At 50.4% G+C, this 23,377-nt stretch overlaps 1 protein-coding gene across 3 annotated transcripts; it reads right to left on the bottom strand.

The window, feature by feature from the left end:
* Positions 1-6,748: 6,748 nt before the first annotated feature.
* On the bottom strand, positions 6,749-22,234 carry C21H16orf78 (chromosome 21 C16orf78 homolog). Of its 3 annotated transcripts, none has more exons than XM_087853345.1 (5): positions 22,004-22,234; positions 18,318-18,427; positions 17,648-17,790; positions 9,051-9,309; positions 6,749-6,896 (listed from the first exon to the last, which is right to left on the bottom strand). In XM_087853345.1, the coding sequence occupies exons 1-5, from the start codon at positions 22,157-22,159 to the stop codon at positions 6,749-6,751; spliced, it is 816 nt and encodes a 271-aa protein (XP_087709471.1). In that variant the 5' UTR covers positions 22,160-22,234. The 3 variants fall into 3 exon arrangements, with proteins under 3 accessions (XP_087709471.1, XP_087709470.1, XP_087709469.1); XM_087853344.1 differs by having other exon boundaries at positions 17,648-17,777; positions 18,317-18,427; positions 22,004-22,159; XM_087853343.1 differs by having other exon boundaries at positions 17,648-17,785; positions 18,313-18,424; positions 22,004-22,159.
* Between the last annotated feature and the right edge of the window lie 1,143 nt (positions 22,235-23,377).

The following is a 23,377-nucleotide window of genomic DNA, read 5'->3' as shown; positions in this document are numbered from 1 at the left end:
GAGGTCCTGGGTCCTGGCTGGCAGGCTCTGCAACTGCCGGGAGCCTGTGGGCGGGGACGTTGGCTCCCAGGCACCGGGTTCTGCTGCAGGAGGTGTGGACTTGACTACTTAGCGTGCGGCAGGGGCATTGCTGCCCGCGTCTTACTTCCCTCCTCCTGCACCCCTGTGGGAGAGCAGGGAGAAGGGCTCTGTGTGCACACATGCCTGCTTGTTGTTTCTACAGCTGGGGCCCGACGCACCCCCCCCCCCCCGGGGATTTGAGCCCTCCTGAGCCTGGGTCTCCGCAGACTTGCCCTGCTCTGGCCAGCGAAGCCTGCCTAATGCGTCCTGGGGGAGGTGGACGCCTTAGGCAAAGCGGCTCCTCTGGCTCTGCTGAATTCAGCTCCTGGCCCACAGGCCTGGAGCCACTGGGAATTTGTGTGTGTGTTTGAGGGGTGGGGGCGCCAGGGATGGTCCAAATGGATCAACTGGGCTCTGACGGGCTGTCTGCAACCCCAGAAAGGGTGGGGTGTGCTGAGGCTGGGCCCAGTGACACTGGGAAGCCATAGAGAGACCCCCTCACCCCTCCACACCCCTTCACCCCGCACCCCGGCCCTCCATGGTGGTACAGGGCAGGGCCCTGCAGGAGTCCAGCCTTTCTCCTAGAAGGGGGTGGCCTCATGACGCATCCTCCCAGAAGGCCCCTGAGCTGGGGGAAGGCGGTTCTTCCTGCAGAGACACCAAGCCCGTTCTCTCTTAGCAGCCAGACCTGGAGTCTGGGGGCAGGAAGCAAAGGAGGGCCAGGTAGCAGGCCCCAGAGCGGCAGGCAGGTCTGGGGGGCCCTTCCCCGGGCTTCTCTTCTACTCAGCAGCACCGACTCACCACGCCCCTCTTCCGAGAGTGCCCGTCCTCCCATCTCCGCCTGGTGAACTTCTCACTCTCAACGTCCAACTCAAACGTCACCTCCTCTGAGAAGCCTCCCTTGATCCTTTCAGCCAAGGTTACTTGCTACTTCTTTGGGTTCCTACCCTCTTCCCATTACTGTGCATGTCTCAGCCGAGTAATTTCTAATTCACTGGGACCTTCTTATCTTCTGTCCTCCCCTGGACCGTGAGCTCCAAGGGCATCATCTGTGTGCTGAGCCAAGCCCCACCATGGCCCCCGGTGACACTCCACTCCTGAGCTTCCTGTTCTCTGTCGTGCTGAATGGGGCCGAACCGCGTGACCGGCAAGACCGTCGCCTTCGTGATGGTGTGCGTGACTTCAGGGACGAGAGTGAGGAGGACCCTGGAGCGTCTGCCTTGCTCTATTTTGGGTGGTGAGGGAGCCACGTCACCCCCCGGGCCCCTGCGGAGAGGTCCTGGGGCCTCCTCCCCACAGCCAGCGCCGACCAGCCACCCCTGTGACGAGCCAGCGTGTCCTCCGGGCCTGGCCAAGCCTGCAGACGGCGTGACTGCCACCTCACGAGCGCTCCGGAGCCAGGACCTCCTGCCAGGCTGCCCCCCACTCCCGCCCTACAGAAACGGTGAGAGATGGTCCGTGTTGGTTGTTAGTGGGGGAACAGTCTTACCTGGCAGTAGGTAACCCGTAAGCACCTCAGTTTCCTTCGGGGAACTACCCTGCTTCCCTGCGTGTGTCTTTGGTGGAACTGTCTGTCCTGGGGCTCCATCCTCTCTGGGGCCCTGACCCTGGGGAGGGCAATCAGACCCTCTGCCTGGCAATTGTGTTTGCAGCAGAAATACTCGCCTGGGAGTGGAGGGTAAGACTAATTCTAGAAACGACTCGATGCCACACAAACACACACATACGTACGTTCACACAAACAACACACACGTTTGTGTCCACGCATGCATCACATATGTGTGTGTACAATGCACCAGACACACGCATGTATGCAGGAGACACATGTTTCTATTATATACACACGCACATAAATACATGCATTTTCTTTTTTTTGCAGCGTCGACTATTTTTGGCAGCCAGATAAACTGGACGGGGACAGTTGCCTCCCTCTCACCGTCCTCACAGTGCCATCAACCACCACACCCATCACTGAAGCCCCCCAAGTGCCTAGAACACACGTCATTCAGTAAGCGCTCAGCCACTGTGTTGAATAAGTAAGAGCCCAGAAATATGAATCATGTCAGGGCTATTTATCATGATTTAAATTTGTGTTTTTGTTTGCACCCTGGGAAAAGAATTTAAAAGCCGGAGAATTCTTTATGCTTGCTTCTCTGAATTTCTCCCTCCCTCCCCTACCTTCCCAGAGGCCAGCGGCTCCGGCTCACCATCTATAGGCCACTTCTGTTGCCAGGCCAGGGGCTGAAGGGGTCTGCAGACAGCTGCGTGCCCTGGCCCGGTACCCTGGGTGTTTTGAGGTAGGAACTGGGGGGAGGAGAAGCATAAGCCATGGAAAAGGGAGCCAGCACAGCGGTGATGGAAATGGATCTCCCTCGTCAGCATCCTGGAGGGGACAGGTCCTTCCTGGGAGCCATGGCTGTGTGGCCCTTCTCAGGAGGTGGGATCATAGCCTGGGGGCCTCCCTGCAGAAATCCTTGAGCCAGCTTGGTGCAGAACCAAATGGAGCTTCCCATCTGCAGGGAATTTGGGGCTTTTGTGGACTGTGACCCACAGTGAGTCAGCAGTGACCGGTGTAGACTGACACCAGGGACAGGGAATCCTATACCCCGGGGTACCGCTCTGTGTTACATCCCAGGACCTGGGGCTGCGCCAGGGGGAATCCCACCGATGACTGAAATGGAGTTTCCCACCAGTCCAGCTTAGCCGGGGCACAAAATCAGACTAATAGTCCTTTGCTTTAGGAAAACGTGACATTTCTTTCACACCCAGGTTTGTGGAATAAGGCTCAAAGCTCACAGTGGCAGGAATTTTTCTTTTTGTCTGTTTTGTTTATTATTGTTTTACAGAGCCTAGGACATTGCTTAACACGCAATAGGCCTTCAAGAAATATTAATGTATAAAGGCACACATAGGAAACAATTTGTTGGGTGCCCACGAAATGCTAGAGATTTTACAGAAGCTTCCCTTAGATTCTCTTTTCACAACCACCTTAGACACTTGGTGTTCTTGTCCACATTTTCCTTCCTTCCCTTCCTCCCTCTGTCCCTCCCTCCCTCCCGTCCTTCCCTCCCTCTCCTACTTCAGCCGTCCCAATGCATTTACACATGTTCATATAAGCAGGCATTTTTTACGGGTACATCTTTTAGTTTGTATGAAGGTTAGTGTGTCACAGTTCATCCCACCACGTTTTGCAGCCCGCCTTCCCATGCATGGTCGGCCCCAGCACCCAAGCACCTGTCAACACTGGGGGGAGAGTAAACAGATCCCCTGTGATGGAACTTCTCTGGACTGTCTACTCAGGAGTGGAATAGCTAGTCACTGTGATGTCCGTGTGACTTCACCAAGAAAGGCCACGATGGCCTGCACTACCCACCGGTGAGGCTGGAAGCTCCTTGATTTCCATATCTGGGCCAACCCTGGCATTCCCCAGTTTACTAATATTTTCCCAGTTAATTAGGTGTAAAGTGATACCTCATTGTTGCTTTAAATTGCACGTGTCTTCCCCATTTTGGAGGAAGGCTTGAAGCTTCAGAGAAGTGACATGGCCAGGGGCCCTCCGCTGGTGCATGCTTAGCTGGGCTTTGCCCATCAGCTCTGGGGTCAGGCTGGAGTCACCTGGGGCTCCGCTGACCCTCACCTGGGCTGAACGCCTCTGCCAGCAATCGCCGGACAGGCGTGGGTGCCGCTCTTCTGCTGTGATCGAGCCCCACCTGGTGGCGCTGAGGGGGAACTGCAGCTGTGGAAGGGATGGGGGAGGGGAGGGGAGGAACTCTGAACTACCTCCGCTTTTGAGGCTCCTATTTTTTTTTTTAAATAATTTTTCTAATTTTATTTTTTATCGAGATATAATTATCATATAACGTATTAGTTTCTGGTGCGCAAGATAAATTTTTTTGTGATGAGAATTTTCAAGATCCAAATATACCTCCATCCCCAAATATACAGCACCCTATTATTAACCGAAGTTACCGTGATGTATACTCCCCAGGACTTATTTTTCTTATAACTGGAAGTTTCTACCCCCCTGGCCAGCTTCCCCTCGCAGGTGGAGGGAACCTGAACTGCTTCACTTTTGAGGCTATTTCTGTTTTAGCAAACAAAACCAGAACTCTGTACTTTAAAAGATGTACTTTTAATTAAAGTATACACCTGCCTAAAAGGCATAAATCCCAAGCGTACAGAGAACGAACTTCACAAGGGAACACCTGTGCAGCCAGCACTGCAGGTGCCCCTCCAGCCATGACACACCCTCCTCCAGGGGCTGCCACTACCCTGGCTTCTAACTGGGTCGATTCGTCTCACCTGGGGGACTGTTGAATACACGCACACAGTTGTTCTCTTTAGTATCTTGCCACTTCCGCACGATACGGTGTGCTTCGTTCATCCATATTTGTTCATCCCAGTTGTTATGCAGTATCGCATTGTATGAATATACCGCGAGTTATCCTTTCTACTGCCGAAGGACGTTTGGGTGGATTCCAGCATTCGGCTGTATTGAATAAAGCCGCAATGAACTTTCCGGGATCGTCTTTCGGTGCACATATTGGTACGATCCTGCGAAGTATGTATCTAGGAATGGAAGCACTGGGCCACAGCATAGGTGTATATGCAACTTTGGTAGATACTGCCAGTTTTCCAAAGTGGTCGTGCCCATCTCCCACCCCAACCACGTGTTGAGTGTTCTCCTTGCCCTACACTTTCAACTATAACTGATATCGTCACTTTTTATTTTATTTATTGTATTTTTTAATGATTTTACTTATTTATTTGAGAGAGAGAGACAACAAGCAGGGGGGAGAGGCAGAGGGAAAGGGAGAAGCAGGCTCCCCCTGAGCAGGGAGCGGGACGTGGGACCTGATCCCAGGACCCCGAGATCGTCACCTGAGCCGAAGGCAGATGCTTAACTGACTGAGCCACCCAGGCGCCCCCTGTCACTCTTTTTAGCCATCTCGATGGGTGTTCGTGGTATTTCCTTGTACTTTTCATGTGCATATTCCTGATAACTAATGACATTTCTTACGTTTGTTGGCCACTTACCTCAACACTTAACGAAGTGCCCTGTACAAGGCCCATTTGTTTATTGAGTTTGGCCCATTTTTTGATGGAGCTACCTGCCCTTTTCATACTGATTTATGGGAGGTGAAAGCAGGTCACCTGGGTATGAGCCCTTCATCAGAGCTATCTTCTCCCACCGTGGTCACTCTCTTTCTCGCTCTCTTACTGATGGGTTTTGATGAGGAGACGTTCTACTTTCACTATGATAGAATTTATTAATATTTTCTTCTGTAGCTGAGGCTTTCTGTGTTGTTTAAAATTTTTTGGCGTATCCCAAGGTCATGGAGATTGTCTTGTACGCTTCTTCTAGAAGCTTTCGCAATCTGCATCCATCTGGACCTGATTTTTGCATACGGCGGGAGGCGGGGGGCCGGTATTTTTTTCCATATGGACATTTAATTGATCAGCCTGATTTATTGAAAAGATTGTCTTTTCCCCGCTGCGCCACAGTGTCATCTTTGCCATAAGCCAGGGGACTGTACCTGTGTGGATCTGTTCTCCGGGTATCTGTCTGTGCCTGTGTCTGGTGACAATTCTGCTGGAAAATGTAATCTCGAGGCCACTTCCGAGTTTGTCAAGTACTAGTGCAGACCGAGCTGCGGGTGGGGCTGTCCGCCACGGGACCCTGGCTTTGGGTGGCTTTGCATTTGCTCTCCTTTTTTTTTTTTTTTTTAAGATTTTATTTATTTATTTGACAGAGAGAGACAGCCAGCGAGAGAGGGAACACAAGCAGGGGGAGTGGGAGAAGAAGAAGCAGGCTCATAGCGGAGGAGCCTGACGTGGGGCTCGATCCCAGAACGCTGGGATCACGCCCTGAGCCGAAGGCAGACGCTTAACACCTGCGCTACCCAGGTGCCCCTGTATTTGCTTTCCTGATAAACAACCACAATTGTCACTTTCTCAATGTTAGTTATGCATCTTGGAGCTCACTGGAGGCTTATTTCGTCAGAACGTCAAGAAGCTGAGTTGGAAGCTCCTTGTGCCTGTGGAGTCCACACAGGAAAGCCCCCTGGACCCCAGCAGAGCACCCAGGGGACCCTAGCCACTGGGGTGGGGCAAGGTCTCTCCTGTGCATTCCTTTCCCCTCTCTTTTCGGGTCTCTGCTGAACCCCGGGGGAAGCCTGAACCCAGACTCTGCAGGAGCAGCTGGGGTCTGAGAGGTGAGGCTCCCACAGCAGCCCCCCACCCCCCACCCCTTGAGGGTCTGGAAGCACCAAGCGGTCCCGTGAAGGTGTGGCATTCAGCTCCCCAGGGTCCCACATGGGCAGGGGTGGGGTGGGGTGTAAGACCTGTGGTGTGTGTGTCCCCAACCAGCCTCTGAGCCCTTTGCCCCTCCTGATGTCCCTCTGGGGACTCTGGGTCTCCATTTCTCCTTCCTAAGACTTCTTTTCTAAGAAGGCCTTTCTACAGAGTCTTCTTTTGGTGGGGAGAAGATCCACCGATCCCCCTACGTTGGTTCTGACTCGGGTCAAGGACAAAGGCGACATTCGCACGATGATCCACGCAGTTTAGCCTTGTTCTCTGATGGCTAGTGTCTAAAAGGGACACCCCAGGTCTGGAGGCCTAGGCTTGGCATACCAGAGGATGCCGTCTGGGGGCCGAGGTCCCCACGGCAGAGGGAGCCTGAGGTGACCTAGAGGGCCACGCTGGGGTTTGAGGCGAACACCTTTTTAGCATCTATCTCTCCTTCGACCATGTGGGGGTGGATGTCCACGTTCAGGCCTGCGTCTCTGCACAGCTTGAGCAAAGTGCGAATGTTGTTCTTGGATAGCCTTAGGTATCTGTGTGAGACAAGGCCAGAGAGCTCAGTTGAGCGCAGCGTCACCGTACTGAAAAGAGCTTAGATTTAAGCCCTGTGGGATCTTGCACGGGAACTGGCTCTGCAGACATTTCTGGAGCTGACAGAGATCCTAGAAAAGAGTGGGACACCCTAAGGAGTCGGTGGGAGTTTTTATCGGTAGAACTCTTGCAAGTTCATTTGGCAACATATGTGCCAGGTATCATCCCTGCCCCCACAAGTCCCCCCCCCCTCCCCCCCCCCCCCAATTTCCTTCATTATCTTTGACTCAGGAACTCCACTGGGGCCTTCAACTAATCCTGAGGAGAGAAGTCAATGGAATGAAAAACTGTATAAATGCAAGTGTTCATTTCGGGATTATCCACAACAGGGAAAGGGGCGATTCCATTAACCGAGGAGTGGTCAAGCAGATAATGGGATCTCCATCTCAAGGACGCTCCTGCCAAAGGACGTGGCTTGGGGCGGAAGCAGGTGCACCACGGTGATGGTGAGACTCGATGCCACGTGGGGAGAGAGGCAATTGTCAGGGCTTCCATCACGAACAGCTGTGCGTGACCTCAGCCCTGCCAAGGCCTGGGCGAAATACAGAACAGTGGCAATAAAAGCTGGGTAAAATCATAGGAAAAGGGAGGCTTTTCTTTTAATAATATTCAAGCAATTAAAAAACCAGGCCATTGATTTAAAATCTTAGCTGAAGCCCCACAATTCTGACTGACACCGGAGAGTGGAACTGATCCCATCGACACTGTGTGGTCTAGAGAGTATCTGCTGTCCTCTCCTCCGAGCTCCTTATTCTACCAGCGGCTTTGACCTTGTCCCCAGCTTTAGTGTAAGGAGGTGGGTCCCCTACTCAGGCCACCTGCTGCTGGGTTGCTTTGCTACAGAGGGTGGGGGAGGAGCTGCCTATTGATAGAACCTGAGTTTTCAACCCATTGGGAATGGCTCCCCTGTCCGTCAAGATCTACCCGGCGCTTACCTGTTTTTACAGCCATCTGACACCCCACCCCCCAGCCCTGTGTCTAGACTACCTTTCTCTGACAGCGCCAGGCAGGGTCTGCTCCTTCCCTCTCTGCCTGAACCCAGCCCTGGAGGGTCTCACACACGTGTTTATGTGAGCACTCACGAAGATTCCATTCTGGACAACTTCATCTTTTCCTTGGATATTTTTCTGTCTTGTTCAATGCCATCTCTCCAAATATTCTCTCTCCCTCTTTGGAGGGTAGGGGCCCTGTCCAAATCTCTTTTCTGCCCACCCTAAAGCCCAGGTAGGCTGTCTGTTGACCAGAGCCAACGAGCATCCCCCTGTCAAACTGAAAGCCATTGCCAAAGTCATCCATCCAGGGAGAGGTCAAGCAAGAAGCCCCCTTTGGCTGGGGAGGCCGCCATTCTACCCATCCATCTCTCAGCCAGTCGGGGAGCAGAGCAGGACTTCGTAACGGGGTCGCTGGATGCCAGGCATCTGAGGCTGTCTGAAACCTACAGAGGAGCACACTGCTGTTCTGTCTATATGGACATCCACATTATTCTGTTGTCCGTGAAGTTTCTGAGCCTTGTCAGTCACATCTTTACGGGAAAAGCTAGCACCGGGCTTGGGAGGGGTACTTGGAAAGCGGCAGGTCCCGATAAATAAGACAGCACGGGAGAAGGAAGACCTCTGATAAGAGCAGTGATACTGAACGGCTTCACACTCTGTTCACAGCACCTCCGGGAGCTTAAACCCCCACCTGCAGAGCAGATGGCCCCCGGCGATGGTGGCGATGGTGGCGAGGACCACCAGGCACTCCACACCACAATGTGAAGGCTCTTAGGGGGATTTCCTGTTAAAGATAGGCCACAGACAACACATTCCTTCTTTTTGGATAATATTCATGGTTTCTATTGTGAAACGTACGGAAATATTGGAAGGGTGGTGCCAGTGTCCAAAGGCGTGGCATCCAAATGGCAACACCCAAACGGCGTGCCCATCCCAGAGCCCGTCCACCTGCCGGGGAGGCTGCCGAGGAACCTGGGGAACGGCCCTCCAGGACACAAAGGCAGAGCCGTCCAGCCACCGCCGCCCTCCCCTCGTGCAGGCTCAGCCCAGGTGTGTGCAGCAGACAGCGGGGACCAAAGCCTGTCCCCCGGGCACCCCACTCACCGGCAGCTCAGCACCTCCTCGGGCTTCAGCATCCTCACCAGCTCCATCTTGGGCTCGGCACCCTTCTCCATGAGGCTCTTCAGCTTGCGCTCGTAGGAGACCTCGGGCGTCCTGCTGGTCACCCAGTCTCTCAGGAGGGTCGACTTCCGACCGCCGAAGGCGGGCGGCTCCTGCAACATGGGGTCCAGGGCGCTTTGGCGGCGGTAGGTCAGGGGCCGCTGGGCGGACTCCAGGGCGATGGCATCTTTGATGTCGAGCTCTGAAATCGAAATCGGACAGATGTCACCAGGGAGTTAGAGCTGGGGGAAGGGGAGAGGCAGGACGGGCTGAAACTGGGGGAGGCCAGCAGGATGGCCCAGGCTTCAAACAAACACCTGTTCTGAGATTCGAGGGCTCTTCAAGACTCTTCTTTTTTTTTTTTTTTAAGATTTTATTTATTTGACAGAGACAGAGACAGAGACAGCCAGCGAGAGAGGGAACACAAGCAGGGGGAGTGGGAGAGGAAGAAGCAGGCTCATAGCGGAAGAGCCCGATGTGGGGCTCGATCCCAGAACACCGGGATCACGTCCTGAGCCAAAGGCAGACGCTTAACCTCTGTGCCACCCAGGCGCCCCCTCTTCAAGGCTCTTCTGAGCATTGGTTTAATTCTCACACGTCTTTACCTCCCTCCTTTCTCGCTGCCTCCTTGGCTCCCTCCCCTTCCCTCCTTCTTTGTCCCCTTCTCTCCATCTTCTCTTCTGTCCCTCCTCCCCTAAAGGGAACCTCTGCCTGGAGGAGGTAGGGGAAGCTAGGGGAAGCTATCGAAGATCAACTTTGAGATGATTTTTTTTGTTTGGTTGGGTAAGATGGGGTTTTTAAAGGAAAAGCAATTTATTGGATGAAAGGGGAGAAAGGTATTGCAGGCAGGAGGAACAGCAAGTACAGGCGGGGAGACAGCATGAACAAAGACACAAATACAGGGGCGCCTGTGTGGCTCAGTCGTTAAGCATCTGCCTTTGGCTCAGGTCATGATTCCAGGGTCCTGGGATCGAGTCCTTCATCAGGCTCCCTTCTCAGTGGGGAGCCTGCTTCTCCCTTTCCCACCCCCCTGCTTGTGTTCCCTCTCTTCCTGTCTCTCTCCGTCAAATAAATAAATAAAATCTTAAAAAAAAAAGACACAAATATATGAAATCAAATGTGAGTGTCTGATGTTACCCAAATATGGAGTTTGTACTGAATTAAATACTGTGGGGGCTGGTGCTGAGAGAACTTAATTTTTTTCTTCTTGCTAAGTTTACCACTAAGTATTTTATAGATTTTTACTGATAAGAATGGGATATTTTCTTCCTATTTCCATTTCTGGAAATGGGGCTAGTAGAGAGAAAAGGCTATTGTGTTACAGTGTGTTTTTTTTTCTAATAAGAATTTCTTGAGTTTTACAGATATGTAATAATATCAGGAGAAAAATGAAAATACCTTCCCTCTAACATTTAGCAAAATCATATACTCTTCTTGACATACTGCATTTGACAGACATTCTAACACAATGTCAATAATGCTGATAGCAGTCATGCCTCATTTTGTTCCTGATTTTAATTAAAATAATTAGCATGTCATCATTTAGAATGATAATTGCCACTATTTGGGTAAGTTTTATAGTATTAGGAGTTTAATTCTTAGTTTACATCGAGTTTTTATTAGTAATAATTGCTTGATTCTACTTTTTGCTTTTCTCTCATTTACTGACATGCTCGTATGGTTTTTCCTTTATTGATGGAATAAATTATGTTCTTAGATATTCTGATAGTGATAACCTAACCATTCCTAACCTGCTGTAAGAAATCGTACGTGTCACCAAATCCTACCCCTGAAACTAATACTACACTCTACGTGAACTAACTTGAATTTAAATAAAATCTTGAAAGAAAAAAAATTAAAAAAAAATAAATAAACTTCATTCTCTCAAAAAAAGGAAAAAAAGAAATCCCATTGGTCATGGCATGTTATCGATTTCATACACTGATATGTTTTCATACATTTGGTATATTTGTTAAAATGTTTAATATATTTTTTACATCTCTATTACGTTTTTGCAAATATTTTAATATTGTGGTTCTGATGGCCTGTTGGATTAATGCAGACGTGCATGTGTTTCATATGGTCTGGAATAGTTGATGTGACATTGGGATTACTCATTTTTTTAAAATTTATTTATTTGAGAGAGAGAGGGGGCACAAGCAGGGGGAGGGGGCAGAGGCAGAGGGAGAAGTAGGCTCCTGGCTGAGCAAGGAGCCCGATGTGGGGCTCGATCCCAGAACCCTGAGATCATGACCTGAGCCGAAGGCAGATGCTCAACCGACTGAGCCACCCAGGTGCCCCGGGGATTACTCATTTTTGAAAAGGTAGATAGAACCTGGTGTGAAGCCTTTTGTCCTGGTGACTTGTTCTGTGAGAAAGGGCCAACCAGCTTTCCATTTTTACTTCAGAAATTGCTCTCTTCGGGGCGCCTGGGTGGCTCAGTCGTTAAGTGTCTGCCTTCGGCTCAGGGCGTGATCCCAGAGTTCTGGGATCGAGCCCCACATCAGGCTCCTCCGCTATGAGCCTGCTTCTTCCTCTCCCACTCCCCCTGCTTGTGTTCCCTCTCTCGCTGGCTGTCTCTATCTCTGTCGAATAAATAAATAAAATCTTTAAAAAAGAAAACAGCACATCTGCCTTTAAAAAAAAAAAGAAATTGCTCTCTCCAACTTTATTATGTCAATTTTAATCATTTATGGTATGAGAGGAAATGATCTATTTCTTCTGGGTTTTCAAATATATCGGAGAAAGATGCATCTAGTGTTCTAGTACAGCTCCGTTCACGTATTTCTCATCTTTGCTCACGCGTTCTTTCTCATGCCAAATCTTGCACATTATTACTCTTCTTTTTTAAAAGGTTTTATTTATTTATTTATTTATTTATTTATTTATTTATTTATTTATTTATAGCATGAGCAGGGGGAAAGGTCGAGGGGGAGGGAGAGGGAAAGAATCTCAAGCAGACTCTCTGCCGGGCATGGAGCCTGATGCGGGGCTCGATCTCACGGCCCTGAGATCATAACCTGAGCCCAAATCAAGAGTCAGATGCTCAACCAACCGAGCCACCCAGACACCTCTTTACTCTTCTTTTTAACAATGGTCATGAGGAGTTCACACTATTCATCTCTTGCTTTTGCAAAAAGCTAACTTTGGATTTAAGGCTTACACTTTTAAGTAGTTTTTATCTTGGGTTTCATTAATCTCAGCTGGTATTTAATGAATGAAAGCTCTCTTTTTCATATTAATGATTCCTCCTATCTTATTATAAATAATAAATTGCTAAAAGTATTCATTTTTTCTTCTGTGTTTTTTTGTGTTATAAAGACAGGAATTAAGAATTTTAGGTGTTACTATAAATTTTCTTCTGAGGATAGATTTCGCCTTTATTCCCATAGTAAGAAACAGGCTTATTTTCATGAGTTTTTTTTTTTCTCTGATATAGAGTATTTTACGAGTGTATTTCTTAATTTCTGACTGTTAAGTTGGGAATATATTTTAATTTAAATTTTATTTCTAATTATTGCTTCAGGATAATGTAGGCCACCCTAAAATCTTTAATTTTTGAAAGGTAATGTTTTCTTAGCAGTGAATATGCAGATGAGTTTTGTAGATATTCTTTGGCCGCATAAAAATGCGTTCTTTATTCAAATATAAAGTTATGTTTATTTGATTCTAAAAGAGGTGTATTAAAATCTCCCACTGTAACTGAATTTTATTAGGTTCTTTTTGCAGTTCTCAATAATTACCTATTTAGCTACTGTATTTTTTGGTCCATGTAGGCTTGTGATTACTATTTATTCTCTTTAACATTTAAAAATACCCCTCTTTTACCCTGTTTCTTTTAGCCTTAATCCCACCTCATCTGTTTGCATTTCACGTTTCCTCTTGGCCTATCTTTTTGTTTTCCATCTTTCTATATTAAACCTGATTTTAGGTGTATCTAGGTTCTGATTTTTTTTTTTAAAGATTTTATTTATTTATTCGACAGAGAGAGAGAGAGACAGCCAGTGAGAGAAGGAACACAAGCAGGGGAAGTGGGAGAGGAAAAAGCAGGCTTCCAGCGGAGGAGCCTGATGTGGGGCTCGATCCCAGGACTCTGGGATCACGCCCTGAGCCGAAGGCAGACGCTTAATGACTGAGCCACCCAGGTGCCCCTAGATTCTGACTTTATTTTTTATTTTATTTTATTTTAATAATTTTTATTTTGTTATATTAGTCACCATACAGTACATCCCTAGTTTTTGATGCAATGTTCCATGATTCATTAGTTGCGTATAACACCCACTGCACCATGCAATACGTGCCCTCCTTACTACCCATCACCGGCCTGTCCCATTTCCCCACCCCCCTCCCCTCTGAAGCCCTCAGTTTGTTTCCCAGAGTCCATAGTCTCTCAAGGTTCATTCCCCCTTCTGTTTTTTTAAACCAATTATTGCCTAGTTCGGTGCCTCTGCTGTCACCTTAAGCATTTTTTTTTCTTTTGTGAGTAAATCATTCTTCCTGTAAACCCGCAAGATTTCATCAATAAAGTTCAGGAATTTTACTGGGGTAAGTCTAGGGAGAATGCGTCTAGATCTCCCCCCCAGTTATATAAATGGAGGAACAGCCTCCTGGAAAGAGGCTGTGATTTGCCCAAGGTCTCATGTGAATGCGTGGCTGAATTGTGACTCTGTTTGCCCATTTTGGTGCTCTGCACGGACAGGTCCCTGACCAGGGGGCCTCAGCAGTCCCTGTTTATGCACAGTGGAAACTGGTGCTATGTTCCAGAAGAATCATGAGCTGCATAGCCTCATTAACACAAATGGGAGATCCCTCGGAGAAAGAACCATAGCCTTTCCAAGCACCCTCTGGGTCAAGCTAGGTCTCACGTAGGAAAGAACAACAGTCATATAAATGGCAATGATCATTAAACATATGAACTAATGTTTAGGGAGTGACTTATGTGCCAGGCCGTGTAGAAGGAGCTTTCCAGGGAGGGAGGCACTACGCTCTCACAGCCATATCATGCCCATTTAACAGACGAGCAAGTTGAGGATCAGAGAGATGAAATCGTGTCCCCAAGACGCCAGGGTTAATTAGTGGTGGATCCAGGAAAATGGGAACCTAGGTTGCTGGTCCCTTTTTCTGGGCACCCATCCTGGCTACCATCTGAGCAAAAATGACACATACTCCCGAGTCTGCGGCTGAACAGGTAAGCTCGGCTTCTAGCGGGCTGTGTCTGGGACCCCAGGGGCTCCCTCTGTACTCATGGAGACAGAGGGTGATTATTGCCCCCAGACCTCCGCGTCAGGGATGCACTCCTGTGCGGCCATCTACAGAATGCCCGGGGCGCAGGAGCCCAGGGAGAGGAAGCCAGGTGAACGCCCCTTTTCTATCTAGCTGCTCAGACGTCACCAAGATTTACTTTGGAACTGTGTTCCGATGCTTTCCCAGCATCTTTTGCTGGCCCAACGCTGGAGTGACATTTTACAAATTCAAAACCAACAGGGTGGCCCTCGGAGGGGGGCCAGGGGAGTGGCCAAAGAGGAAGGGGCAACAGAAAAGGCTGTTCGCAGGAAATTCGAGGGAGGAGAGGTGGTAGGGAGAGGGGAGTGGCCCATGGCACACAGCGTCAGTGTGGCAGAGGCTGACGGCAGGGTGGCGGCCAGCAGCGGGATGGACCTGACGTTTCAGCTGGTAATAGGAGTGAATGGGAGCTTCTGTGAAAATGGGGAGAGGGGACAAGATGAAATGGTCGGCTTTGGAAAACACCGTGCTCCGCATTTGGGGCTGTCACTGCTGTGTTCTATTAGAGTTGGGGCTCTGGAGCTGGAGACAGTTATCTGTCCCTCATGGGGGACACACCATGTTTCACAGATTTTGATCCTGTGGCCGTCACAACACTACACATGTGGCCGAGTGGGAGCTGTTGTGTTTGTACAGACCGAGTGGCCGCGTTCAGTGCTGTGTCTGAGGGTCTTGCCTCCCAGAGCCTTGCTCCCCGGATCACAGAGAAACGTCCCATCAGGAGTGCAAAGAGCTTACTCTGCTGCTAGGGAAACCAGGACACCGATGGTTCAGGGACTGAGTGGGGCTGGGGAGGCCAGAACCAGAAGTCCTGGTCTAGAATACCCCTCCTTGATCTGTTTGTATCTCGTCGTGCACTCCTGCCATAGCCCTTAACGGGCCCCATGCCCTTCCTAGGGGCTGCTTTGTCTTGAACTTGACTCCAAAACCCGATCCTGCCCACTCGTGTTAGGCCTCTTGCTGGCCTGCACGGGAAGCTGCCCTTGCTGTGTTCAGATGCAGCCCTGACCCAGTTCCTGGGTGCCACACTTGGATGCCCAAGCGGTTCCTGGGTGCCTCTGAGCACCTGCTGCAACCGGTCACCTGCTGCCCCCCAGTGGCCATTTGTTGTATTACATTAGATAGGAAAAAAGGTCCCCTCTGTGAACAGGGTGGGTTTTTGTCTTGGGGCGGCGGGTAGCAGGGGAAACTGCAGAGAACCAAAGAACTGCTAAGTCAGTCTGCCCTGCTGGCATTTTTGTGCAGTGTTATGAAAAAGGATTATTCAATCAGCTGGTAAGTCAGTTTCTCTTAGGGAAGGAACTGCCTTTGTTTAGGAAAATAACTTGATAGACTCCTTTTGAGTGTTGACTAAGACAGTGAAACAAAGAAAAGTAAGTGATCCTTCCAGGTAACAAGCCAATGGGAGCTGTGGGGTGAGGACAGCAGAGGATGGAGGAGAGGGGAGAGAACAGAGAGAGGAAGAGGTGGGAGTTAGGCAGGTCCAGGACTAGAGTGAGACCAAGTTGGGGGGGGGAAGCAAAATTTAAGGAGGTGTTCACTCTCAGGCTCATGCAAGCGCAGAGTCAGTACCAGAGAGCGAGCGCCTCCTTAAATCTTATACCCTGGGTGCCTGGCTGGGCTCAGTGCAGGGGTGAGCAAAACAGCTGGAGGGGACCCCCTGCAGGCAAATGTATTCAGGGACCACCTCCTGGTGGCAGGGGACATAGGATTTGGAAGAACTCTTAAGGGGGTTTTGTAATCAACTTCTCTTTTGTTTTCTGTATAATTCTGCCATTAAATTCTTTCCCTTCATTGCCCCAAACCTTCAGTAAAGTCTGTTTACACACAAAAGCTTCACGTGAGAGGTTTGGGGGGAAAGGAAGGAAACGTTGCTGTGGTCTGTGTGTGTGTGCAGTGTCAAGGAGCAGGGAGCAGGGAGGAACCACTGGAATCGAGATCTGCAGATGCTCAGGGGCTCGGCTGAACTCGGACCACAGAGCCAGACTTGCAATGGGAGTCACAGAAGACTTGGGGAATGTGTAAGGCCTCCCATAGGGCATATGGCAATCTATCTATATATCTGTATCTATATTTATAGCTACATCCACATCCGTATCTCTATCTATAAACTTTTTATTTTGGAGTAAGTTCAGATTTGCAGAAGAGTTGCCAAGATGGTATAGAGCGCTCCTGGGCACTGCTCGCTCAGTTTCCCTGAATGTTAGCCTCTTACACAAGCAGGGCACATTTGTCAAAACTCAGAAATTAACATTGGCACATAACAGCTTTTTTGCATTTCGCCAGTTTTCCCACTGAAGTGTTGTTCTAGGATTCAGTCCAGAATCCTGCACGGCATTTAGAGCCAATCATATTTAAATCTGACAGGCAAGCGAGCGCAGTTTGGTTTCAACGGCTTTGGTGTATTAAATGAGAAGGGGGGGGGAGGATGTTTTGCTGGGCATGATGGGAGCAGCTTTATGCAGGAGAACTGGCGGCCCCTACTCCAAAACTTTTGCCCACTCCTCCTTTGGGCTAATTGGAATTCCTTCCACCTTTGACCACACACCTCCTTTCCAAGAAGCCAGGCACAAGAAATGCAACTGTTTCTCCAACACCATGGTCCAGCCCACCTGAGCAATTTAGCAATTTTTTTCCCTTAGAAATAGCTATTTGCCACCATTATCAGGCTAGATGTTTTATATGCCTCATCTCACCGAAACTCGACTGGGAGGCAAGTCATGCTATTGTCCCATTTTACAGATGTGAAAACTGAACCCCAGAGATGGAGTGGCTGACTCACCCTAGATTCTTCTGAGTTCACTACAGAGCAGCGGAGCCAAGGTTCGAACTCGGGCAGCCCTGGGAACTGGAGATCCGGCCCAACCTCAGCCTGCCTCTTCCTGGGTGTGAGTCACACCTGGCAGGTTTCGGCCAGCAGGTGCGGTCCCTCATGTGCTACGCTGACCTTGTCACAGTATCTAATTAGACAAGTTGGAGCTCACGAGTTTGCTGCCACCGGCTTTAGGAACTGGGGGGCACACCCTGCTGCACCCAGAGAAGAGAACTGCCAAGTGTGGGCGGAGCCTAGACACCAGCCCACCTGCCCTCCTGCTTGTGCTGTGACCGCTAAAGAGCCACGTGGGGCTCCACGACGGTGCACAGCAGCCGGGATGATGTGGGTGCCACTGCTCTAAGACCGGCCTGAGCTTCCTGTCCCTCTGAGAGGCCAGAACCGGGGACGGTTCTGGACCCCAGGACCAAGATGCTTCCCTTACCGGGTTTCCTGGGGCCATCCCTGGTGTAGCTACCGGGAACCATGCTGAGGCGTCTTCCCTTTGGGTCCCCGCGGTTGAGCTTTCCGTGCACAGCAGGGTCCCTGTCCTTCTTGGCGGTTTGCCCCGAGGCCTGGGAGGGGAGCCGGAGAGAAGTTAAACCACGAGGAACGGGCCTTGGCATGGCCTCCTCCACCCTCAAAATGAGTGATTACAAGGGTTTGCTGAAAGGCAGGCAAAGGGGCCAAAGGAGGGGCCACCCTGGGCCCTGGGGCAGGGGAGGGGGGCCGGGATGGCGGGTTGGTGCCTGCTCACCCACTCCCCACTTTCAGTCCCCCCATCTCAGAGGGAGGCCACAAGGGGCCACGGAAGCCACAGCCCTCAGGGGGCAGGGAGGCCCGGGTGTCCTCATCTCTCAGCCGGCATTCCTGAATGGTGGGGTGGGGGGCGGTGAGAGGAGGGACAGGCACTTGGGAAGAAGGACCCTCCATGGCAGGAGTGCCAGTCTCCACCGCACGGGGCAGTGTGTGGGGTGGGGGCTGGAGGGGTGAAGGGGGCAGGTGATTCATTTGGGTGTCAGTGTGGGACAGGAGCCTTCAATTTAAACAGTGTAGCCAGGCTTTAGGCGGGAGCAGGGTGGGTTCCCCTCCTCTGTGCGTGGAGCCTTGTTACCTGGTTGGTAAATGCCACCTGGCGGTTTCCTTTCCTCTGTTTCAGGGTGCTTTGGGTTTTCTTTCCTTCCTTCCCATTTGTTTCAGGGGTCATTATCCCCTTGGGTTTCTGCTTGAAAAGACAGAGAGGATTGCCCTGTGGCTGCCTGGTGTCCCCACAGAGGGGCGACACTCTGGTGAGCGAGCTGCCCCCTCCCCACCTCCAGATTTGGCCCGCACTCTGGGACTTCTGTCCCCCCACCCCCCAGAATTATTCTTCTGTCTCCAGACAGGCCCTGGTGTAATGTCACACTGCTCCCAGAACAACCTCTAAACGTCGGGTCTGATGGTCCCTCCCAACCTCAGAACCCACCATGAGCTCCCTAAGACCCTCTACACAAGGACCTGTTGGAATTCCTCTCCTAGCCTCTCCCCAGCCTGGTAGGAATTCCTTCCGGCCCCCAAATGGCCTGTGTAGCTGTGACTTCCCTGCCACGGCCTCCAGTCTGAAACCACAGGAAGGCCACCTTGTCTCAGAGTCCAGCCAGGACAGTCCCTCCGTCCCCAGAGCTCCCTCCTCTCCCAAGCCCTCCCCATCCTGTCTGTCATCACAATTCATCCTGCCTTTCCCGTTCCTTGGGCGCTCCTCCTGGCATCGGGGGACTTCCTTGGGTGCTTGCCTGGCCTTCTACCTCGACCAGGCAGGCAGGGAGGACGCCTTTGTTACGGAGCTCCAGGGTCCATGGGGGAGGGGCCCACCTAAGGGCCTCCAGGCTCATCTAGGAGGGGTGGGGGTGCCGAAGCACCTCAAGGAAGCTGAATCGACTGGGTCTCCACTTGCAGGGTGCTGCTCATGGTTGTGGGGACATGGCGGCTGGGACTGGTCTCCAGGTCAGACGCCTGGTGGGAATCCCGCTCGATTGCTCGGTGGCTGAGAAACCGTGGCTTGGTTTCCTTCTCTGAAGATGGAGGGAAGAGAAGGATCTATCTCCTAGGGTTATTTTGGGAAATTAATGAATCCCTGTGCGGATGCCAGGAGAAGGGAGAGGAGGCCACGGTTAGTACCCCTCCAACTGTCTACACCAAAGGGCCCCCTCCACCTGTGCTGAGACCATCCATGGAATCACAAGAGCTTCAGTCCAAATCCAGGTGCCCTTGGGAGGGATAATGGTGCTTGAAAATTTATTTTCTATATATTTTTAAGATTTTAAAAGTGTATTTATTTGAGAGAGAGAGAGTGCACAAGACTACAAGAGCAGGGGAGGGAGAAGCAGGTTTTCCCCCCGAGCAGGGAGCCCAATGCAGGGCTGGATCCCAGGACCCTGGGATTATAACCTGAGCCGAAGGCAGATGCTCAACAGACTGAGCCACCCAGGCGCCACTTCACTGTATTTTCAATTTAAATTTGTTCCCTTCCTGAGTCCAAAATTATTTCCAGTAAAAGCCACATTAAAGGTAAAGCTGTGAAAACGTTATTAGAATATGATCTCCATGAGAAGAGATGCATGTTAATCATTGAAGTGAATGTAAATGTCTGTGATTGGTACTGAGTTCTGAGCGACCCAGCAGTCAGATTGGGGGGCAGGGGGTAGCCTATCCATCAGTCATGAGCGCCTGAATGTAAAATATGTCTATCAGATGTGTTTTAGTACGTTTAATGGAACTGGCACTTCAGATCTTTCTGAATATAAATGATAAGTAAGCATATACGCAGAAGGGAGCTTTCTGGAAAGGCAGGGGGCGCCTCAGTGGTTGGAGCCGAGAAAGTGGAGGTGACTACAGGGAGTTGACCTGACAAAGCCCGTGAGCTTGAGAACGGGGTAAATCTGGCTTGCAGCCCTGGCTTGGCCCTTCATTCATTCTGTGAGATCGAGCAAGTGACTTCTCTACCCCTCGCTCAGCTTCCTTATCACTGCCCGGGCGCTGGGGGGTAAGCATGGTGCCTACCCTGTAGCCCTGCTGGGATCAGTTGACAAGATAACTCGTGTGTAACGCTGAGCTCAGGGCCTGGCACGTGGTAAGTGCTTAATAAACATTAGCATTGTCATTAGGAATGCCGTTTTTCACCCATTTTCCCCTGGGGGCTGGGGAATTCAAGATCAGGTGGCATCCTTTACGGAGGAGACCACTTTCTAAGGGCATGGCTTGATTTTCCATAGATGATGGGCCTGGGGGATCTCTGGGGGAAACTGAGGCAAAACTGATTGTCTTAGCTCCTGCAGAAAGAGGGAAGGGTGGTGCTATAGACTGAATGTTTGTGTCCCCCCCCCACCCCACTTCCTATGTTGAAATTCTAACTTTCAGTGTGATGGTAGTAGGAGGGGGCCTTTGGGGGGTGATTATGTCAGGAAGGTGGAGGCCTCTCGAATGGGATTCGTGACCTTATAAAAGAGACCATAGAGAGGTCTCCCTTCTCTTTCTTACTGCGAGGACACAGCAAAAAAGTCTATGAAGCAGGAGATGGGCCCTCATCAGACACCAAATCTGCCAGCACCTTGATCTTGGGCTTGCCAGCCTCTAAAACTGGGAGAGATTAATTTCTGCTGTTTATAAGCCACCCAGGCTATGGTTTTGTATTATCGCAGCCCCATAGGACTAAGACCTGTGGATGAGAACTAGTTGTGATACAGGGTAGAAAGGGGGAAGTATGTTAGTAGGCGTCCCAGTGGCATAGTGCCGGTGGAGACCGAACACCCTTTGGCCCTGGGGCCATCGTCAGGATGGAAGTGTCTGGGGACACTGGGGAGGACCCATTCTGCCACCACCAAGATCTGAGAAGCTATTACCTCTGAGCTTTTCTGGAACACTGATCAAGACAGCTTTAATGCCCGTCTCATCTTGATTAAGCTCCTGATATGTTCCTCCCTGTCTGTAGGCCCATGACTTCTCTTTTCTTTTCCTTTAAAAAAACTGGCAGTTGTAAATTCTTTGTCTGCCCCCTTGAGATGTAAATCTTCTCCTAGCCTCTTGCCAGTTTTATAATCCAGGAATGTTTTTCTCAAGGACCTGGAAGCCATCCCTTTGAAATGTAATCCTCAGGGGGCACCTGGGTGGCTCAGTCGGTTGAGGGTTAAGCATCTGCCTTCCACTCAGGTCATGATCTTGGGGGTCCTGGGATCAAGTCCCACATAGGGCTCTCTGCTCAGTGGGGAGCCTGCTTCTTCCTCTCCCTCTGACCCTCCCCCAGCTCATGCTCTCTCTCTCAAATAAGTAAATAAAATCTTTTTTTAAAAAAAAGCGTAATCATCAGGGGGCGCCTGGGTGGCTCAGTCATTAAGCGTCTGCCTTTGGCTCATCGCGTGATCCCGGAGTTCTGGGATCGAGCCCCACGTCAGGCTCTTCTGCTGGGAGCCTGCTTCTTCCTCTCCCACTCCCCTTGCTTGTGTTCCCTCTCTCGCTGGCTGTCTCTCTGTCAAATAAATACAATCTTTTTTAAAAAAAAAAGCGTAATCATCAGGAAAGATAGCACCCTGTCCTCCCAGTCTTTGTGGGAAGGTAGGAGCCTAACTACTTGAGTGACAATTGGCAAACACAGCTGGCCTAACCGCATGGATAACGTCCCCTCTCTCCTCCAGGATTTTTCTACTAGTTCACTCCAGTGCTTGAAGCTCCTCCCACCTTCTGTTTTCTGAGAGTCAAGTTCGATCTCTCCCCTATTGGAATAATCTTGAGTCCAACAGCCTCACAGTTTTGCTCGGACAGTCCATACCTGGGAAGCCTGTATCTGCTTTTTCTTCCCCTGCCTCCGCTCCAGCCACTCCAGCACCCGAGTGAGGTCGGACATCCGCCTCTCCTCGGCCGTCCTCCACGTGGACTTCCTCTCTATGGGCATTGCGTCCTTTAGGTGCTCTGAGTTCTCTGTCATGTTGGAGTCCTGGCTGTGCGCTGGGCGGGAAGGTGGCACTCTCTTGCTTTGTCGATCCCTCTGTCTCTAGTAGCTGGCCTGGAGGACCTCGGCTGGCAGGGGGTGGCCCTTAGGAGGTGGATATAAAAGGCAGATGTAGGCCAGCAGCTGGGATGTTGGCCTCCAAGGATGGGAGGTCTGCAGGGTGATTGTGAGGTCACTGTCAGGCTGGCCTGTGGGGGCTGCTTGTGGCACAACATCGGCTTCCCCACACGGCCGCTGTCCCTCTGTGGGCACTGTCTCTTGTCTGGACCCCGCCACAGCCTCCCTGATGGCCTCTCCACCTCCACTTCCATAGACCTCTTAAACAAAGTTCACTTAGCTCTTTTTCTCAAAACACTTCCGTGGCTCCTGCAGCCTATAAAAAAAACTAAATTTCTTAGTTTGGTATCCGGGCCTTTCACAATGTACTCTAATTAGAATGAAGTTTTATAGCCTCGATAACTTTTATGTTCACTGAACAGATAGTTATCAGATACCTGCTATGTACCAGGCATGGTCCTGGGGACACAGTGCAAAACAACATAGCCAGACCTCCTAAAACATATGAGCTAGTGGGAAAGACACAGCAGCAGTCAAATTACTCTATGAATGCATAACAGCAAGTGAAAACGAGTGCTCTGAAGGAAAGAAATACAATTCTGTAGAGTAGACAAAAGCCCTAGATCTGGATGGGTGGTGGGTGGGTCACCACTCAAACTTGGAACTAAAGGGTAAGTAGGTCTCAATGGGGCCCTGGACCAGAGGGGTGAGCATGTGCAAATGCCCTGTGGCAGGATGAAAGCACGGCAGACTTGAGGACTAACAGAAGGGCAAAGTCTAGAGTATCAGGTAGTGAGAAATGATTCGGACAAGACACGACCTTAGAAGTCACAGGTTTGCTCAAATTGAGGAGGAGGGGGGAAAACAATAAAGGGATTCAAAAAGAGGGGAAGGAGTGGTATGATCAAGCTTCCTTTTTTGTTTCAGTAAACTTTTATTAAAGGAACCTATCTACACAGAAATGTGCCAGAGTCACCAGTGAAGACACCTGTGTAACCAGTTTCCCCAGAGTTCCTCCTCATGGCTCCTGCTGGTCACGGTTGCCCTCCAAGAGTATAAACCCTATCTTAACTTCCAATTTCATAGGTTTGGTTTGTGTGTTGGTGTTTTATATAAATGGAATTATATACATGCAGT

This window comes from Ursus americanus, chromosome 21 (assembly GCF_024610735.1).
Source record: "Ursus americanus isolate L20-20 chromosome 21, mUrsAme1.1.p, whole genome shotgun sequence".
Lineage (NCBI taxonomy): Eukaryota > Metazoa > Chordata > Mammalia > Carnivora > Ursidae > Ursus > Ursus americanus.
This window is presented reverse-complemented; position numbering and strand designations above follow the sequence as displayed.